Source organism: Otolemur garnettii, unplaced genomic scaffold (assembly GCF_000181295.1).
Source record: "Otolemur garnettii isolate 467f Iridium unplaced genomic scaffold, OtoGar3 scaffold00001, whole genome shotgun sequence".
In the NCBI taxonomy this organism is placed as follows: domain Eukaryota; kingdom Metazoa; phylum Chordata; class Mammalia; order Primates; family Galagidae; genus Otolemur; species Otolemur garnettii.
The window spans coordinates 59967522-59973395 of NW_003852396.1; the positions used below are offsets into that span (position 1 = coordinate 59967522).

At 41.4% G+C, this 5874-nt stretch overlaps 1 protein-coding gene across 1 annotated transcript in view; it reads left to right on the plus strand.

Annotated features, from left to right (window-relative positions):
* TCP11L1 (t-complex 11 like 1) overlaps positions 1-801 on the plus strand; it is a 49651-nt gene extending 48850 nt beyond the window's left edge. The window contains exon 10 of the mRNA XM_023508656.1: positions 434-801. Within this exon, the coding sequence (XP_023364424.1) occupies positions 434-630 (197 nt within the window). The 3' untranslated portion in view covers positions 631-801. The remainder of the gene's footprint in view (positions 1-433) is intronic.
* The last annotated feature ends 5073 nt before the right edge of the window (positions 802-5874 follow it).

The window sequence follows — 5874 nt, forward strand, 5'->3', positions numbered from 1 at the left end:
GGTTGAGCTATAGGCGCCGAGCCTGTGTCCCCTTTTCATGTGATCTCAGTATATCTTGTTCCCATGATAGCAAAACATTTCGTCAGTCTGTCTTTCTTCATCCGTACATTCATTTTTGCATTCCAAATATGTTTTGAGCTTCTCCTGGGAGCCAGGTCTCATGCCTGGCATGGTGCTGGGGATGAAGAGAGATGATGAACAAGAGAAGCCTGATTATTACCTTCATGAAACTTACCCTCCAGAGTGGGAGAGGAAACATTACAAATGGGATAACTGTTCAGAAGTGCAAGGTTCTATCGGTTGGGTTTAGGGGTGTGACTGAGGAAGATTTCCACTAAAAAGTGATGATTAAGCTAAGAACCAAAGCATAATCAGAGAAGTTCATAAGGTCACTCTGAACAAGAAACAACTAACTACTTCTTTTCCATCACAGAATCTCGAATCCTGACCTTCTTAGAAACCTACCTTGCCTCGGGTCATCAGAAGCCATTGCCTGCAGTACCTGGGGGATTGGGTCCAGTTCACAGAGAACTGGAAGAAGTTGCTATTAAATTTGTTCGCCTGGTCAACTATAACAAGATGGTCTTCTGTCCCTATTATGATGCAATCCTCCGTAAGATCTTCATCTGATCCTAACTTGTATGCACCCTACAGCAGCAGTATTATTTACTTGCCTCAGAATATCTGTTCTGAACTATAATGTTGCTTTGGAAAATGGCTATGTAGTACATTTCTATTTAATAGCACTGACTCCAAAGGGAATACTATGTGTATTACTGTTGAAAAGAGTTGTTGAAAAATGCACTGAATTCTATTTTGACAGATTGTATTTATGAGTGCAAGTTTACAAATCAAAGAAGCTTTTTGTTTTCTTGAGTTTTATAGGTTACACTCAGCTTTTAAACTTTCAACTGCCAGTGTCTCCTGTTGTACTCCATCATGATTGTAGCAACGGCGTCCTTCCGAAGAGGCTGGGACCTCTCTTCTGCAATCTGGGTATTTCTTCTTTCAGATACCCCAGGAGTTAAATAGACCAAGCCATGACTTCACCTCTTGCCCCTCCCTCACACAGTGCCGCCCCAAAGTATTTTGTGTTGGAAGGGCTACATGAAGTCTTACTGCTATTTATTTTCTTTTCCTTTTTCTCATTTATTGCTTTTTCCTTGCCTGGTCCAGCCAGGGTACCAGAGCCCCTTTGTTCTAGAGAAGAGTTACTTGATTTTAAAAAGCTTATTCTTTTATACAAAATTACTCCTGACCCTGGATGATGACTTGTGAGATTTAGAGAATGGAAATTCTTTGACTTTTAAGCCTTGAAAGTTGAAGAATTTTTTTTTTAAGTTTAATGTGAAAGAAGAGAGAAATACCACAGATTTTACTGAAAAAAATCAGCCTAATAGTACACAGATGTGTTAATTGAATGGAATTTTGGAATTAGATCTAAATGTTGTAGCAGGTAAAATAATTCAAGGTGATGAATCTCCAAGATAAGGAAATCAGAAAATTCCTAGTTTTTGAACAGTATTTTTCAAGGAACTTCAGTGACCAGAATTCCTGATATGTCCTATGACTGTGAGAGTAGTTCAGGTCTCATAAATGATCTGTTAAAAAACAAAAATAGGGGAGTGTATCTATTTTAAATAGACAGGGACATTGTATTAGAAGCAGAGCCATAAAGTTGGAAAGCTTTCCAACTGCCAGAACTGCAAGGAATGAGATAAATGTAAAGAATCCCTTAATTGGGCGGTGCCTATAGCTTAGTGAGTAGGGTGCTGACCCCATATACCAAGGGTGGTGGGTTTGAACCTGGCCCCGGCCAAACTGCAGGAACAAAAAAAATAGCCGGATGTTGTGGTGGGTGCCTGTATTCCTAGCTACTCGGGAGGCTGAGGCAAGAGAATCGCCTAAGCCCAAGAGCTGGAGGTTGCTGTGAGCTGTGATGCCACGCGCTCTACTGAGGGCAATAGAGTGGAGAATCCCTTTATTGAAGCAGGTAGGGCTGGGGTGGGCTGGCAAGGTTTGAAGGGGCAGGCTGTATGGTGGTGCAGGCTTCGTAAGGGTGAGTGGTTATATCAGGTGCATGTGCTTTCTCCAAACACATGCTGTGTGAGCTGTGCTCTGCTGCTGTGTCACACTTGCAGTCAGAAATGTGTGCTGCAGTATAGGGTCAGAGTCATCCAGGAGTGTCCAACCTGCAGCCCGCTGCCTCATGCTGATTTGGTGAGGACTTTTTTACTTCTCTGTGGTGTTGAATATAATGAAAAGTGTACATGGATCTTTTCTTGCTCATCAGCTTTCGTTAGTGTTTGTGTACTTAGTGTGAGACTTAAAACAACTGTCTCTTCCAATGTGTGGCAGAGGAAAAAAAGGTTGGACACCCCTGGTGACTCAAGGACGAATTTTCCCTGGTTTCTTTAGAAGATAAAACTTACTGACAGACATAAAAGTAATCCAGTAGTATCAGCACATAAAGACTTTTGGGCAAGAAGCTAAAAGAAACTTGGAAGTCAATCCAGATGGCCCCTTCCTGGAAGGCCCACAGCTATTCTGGAGGAACCAGGGGAAAGGACTCATTTCGTGGCAGGCACAGTTTTCTCTGATCTTCTGCATAAGGAAATGTGGTGAGTTAAGAAAGACTTAAACAGCTTTGGCGCCTGTGGCTCAAGTAGCTAAGGCATCAGCCACATACATCCAAGGTGGTGGGTTTGAATCCAGCCCAGGCCCGCCAAACAACCATGACGGCTGCAACCAAAAAATATAGCCTGGTATTGTGGCTGGCACCTGTGGTCCTAGCAGCTACTTGGGAGGCTGAGGCAGGAGACTCGCTTGAGCCCAGGAGTTGGAGGTTGCTGTGAGCTGTGATGCTACAGCACTCTACCCAGGGGGACAGCTTGAGTCTCCTGTCTCAAAAAAAAAAAAAAAACTAAACAAGCAGTTGGGTTGTCCTTTAGAGGGTGGGCATTACAATAGTACTGATGTGGGGAAGAAAGCAGGTACTCCATGAGAACAGGATCAGACCTAGTAGTATTAGAAATGATTCCACTTGTATTTTTGAGATTGTTCATGGTCCCAGGGTGTATAGAGCTTGGGTTTATAAGGAGGACTTGGGAACTCAGGTAGAAATTATACGTAAGTAGATCAGCACTGAAGTCAGTTCTAATCTATGCTATATGGTAAATTTTTTAAAAATGCAAGTAGAGTCAGGTGTTTCTTTAGGTCCCAGGCAGTAGATCCTAGAGCATCTGGGATCACTGTAAATTGGTGACTACTCACATTTTATGTGAGAGTGCTTTTAAAGACCAAAATCACATCTTTTTATAGTGTGTTCAGTGAGAGGTCACTTTGGGAGTTGTTCCTTTGAGGCTTGAGGTTGCCCTGGAGCAATTCGACTTGTTGGTTTTATGATATTATCAGTTCCTGGGCTGAGAAGTCCTGAACACCCAGGGGCGGTACTCTTTAATGCCTCAGCCTCTGAGTGTTTGGGGGCTTTTTCTCTCCCTTCAAGGATAGGGGAGAGGAGCTCCCCCCACCCCACCTGCACAGGATCAATTATCATTTCTGAAGTCATTCTTCCTAAATCTCGAACCCACCAACTCCCACCAACTTTGGTGTATGTGGCTGGCGCCGTAACCACCATGCTACAGGAGCCAAGCCTGTTCATTCTTTCTAAATCTCAAAAACTCTTTTTTTGTAAGACAACTCTTACAAGATATTTTTTCCCCTTGTGGGTTGCTACATTGACAGGGTTCAGTCTGGGTGGTTTGAAATCTCAATGCACATATAATGTGGAGCTTCATAGATTCTCTTGGCCCCCCTGCTCCCTCAGTGTCCACTGGTGGAGTCCTGTGACTGGCGTAGGCCAAGAATGAAAGAAGCACACTTCAGAATCAGATATTCATATTGAATCGTTTTGTTCTTGCTCTATGAAGATAAGTGAGCTAATTTTCTTCCTGGAATCTCATAGGCTTATTACTAAGGGCCAGGAAAATCCATTTAGTTCATTTAGTCACTCAGGAAACGTCACTAAACATCTATCTACGTGTCATTTCCCCCTACAGCTCTCCCTCTAAAATAAAACATCCTGTGAAGTATAACATGTCCTTCAGAATTGAATTGATTCCATATGCTGTTAAGTAACAGGTTTGTGGAGATAGTGTCTTCCCCAAATTGCTAAGTTTTTGGTGGCAGTACTTTGCCACAGTGGATAGAACTGAGCACCTTGAGAGTGAGGTCAATATCACCAAGCCTCTTCAATCTACTGTTAAATAACTTGATAGTCTGAGGAATAAATGGCTGGGTATCCAGAGCAGTAACTGCTACTTGATTGGCTCTTGGTTGGGTGGGTGGATGGATTCTCAGTCCAGGTGTTTCTCTTTTTGTTTTTTGTTTTTAGAGACAGGCTCTTTACATTGTTGCTCAGGCTAGAGTGCAGTGAGGCACTTACAGTGCACTGTAATCTAGAACTCCTGGGCTCAAGCAAGAGTCTCCCCACTGTGCCACCATTCATGCTAATTTTAAAAAATGTTTGTTTAGAGATAGGATCTTACTGTGTTGCCCAGGCTGGGATTATATCCCATATAACCCAACTATAAATATACTTCAGGTAAGAACCACACTGATAACAGTGTCTACTGATTAGATGCAGTAGGTAGGTGTATAAGAACTTTTTTATCTGTGAAGAAAAGTTGGCATTTGACTTAATGGGCACGTATTACACACATACTGGCTGACAATCCTGAATGGATTGTTCAGCGGTTCAGTTTTTATAGAAGTGCTCATTTTCATTTCCTGGGAATAGAAGAGGTGTTGCTGCCACCAGCTTTCCTGGTGAATTTCATAGCAAATAGGTGTTTGCTGTTTGATTTTCAGTGACCTTTTGGCGTGCCCTGATTTATATGTTATATTTATATAACATTAGTTTAATTTTGAGGCAGGGTGGTGAGTGGAAAGACTAGGAGCTGTTAGTAAACAGAGTTCTTATCTCCACAGTTTTATGTCTTAGCTGGGGAAAATCAGGCCTGTTTTTAACACCTATAACATGAAAGGACTAAGACTTGGTTTTTAATAAAGCTCCCTTCTAATTCTAACATTTGGTCATGACAGAATTCTGCATAAAGCTCAGATTTAGAGGAACATCTGGGTTGGAGTCTTTCTTTCCTCTGTTGCTTTCTTATTGGTTATATGGTATGTGTACTGGGCCAGTCATGCTCTCTTAGGCCTCAGTATTTTCATCTGTGAAATGGAAACACTACTAACTTGCATTGTTGCTGTGAGAATTAAATTTTGTAATGGATATAAGAGTGGTTTTGCTTCATTAGCAGTGAAGGAGAGCATATAACCAGCCCTCTACCTGTAGGTGCTCATCTGTTATTGTTAGATTCCACATAGTGCCCAGTTTGCCTTGAGTCAAGCACATTTTATAGGGCTATAGGGGAGGTTTTCTTCCTAGCCTATCCCCAAACTAGTGTTTACTTTCATCATCTCTTCGGTACCAGCGCTGCAGCCTTACCTTTGCTTACTTCCCGACATCCCCTCTGCCCCAGTGATTTCTCCCCATCTCCATTTGTATGTTGTTTGAATTTAATGTATCCATGAATGAACAAGTGAACAGATGAATGAATGGTAATGGATGATGGACTGTGAAGTCATATTTAGATGCACTATCTTATTTAAAAACAATAAATAAATAACTCCAATGGTATTTCCAATTGTGTAATTATATTGTATTTTATATTACGTAACTTAATGGCTAACCTTTTTGTTCATAGTATTCAAAGCAACTTCAAAGTGTGGGTGGGAGGGATAAACTTTAAGCCCCATAAGCTTTATTTATTAACATATCTAATTTTTTTTTTTTTTTTTTTTTTTTTTTTT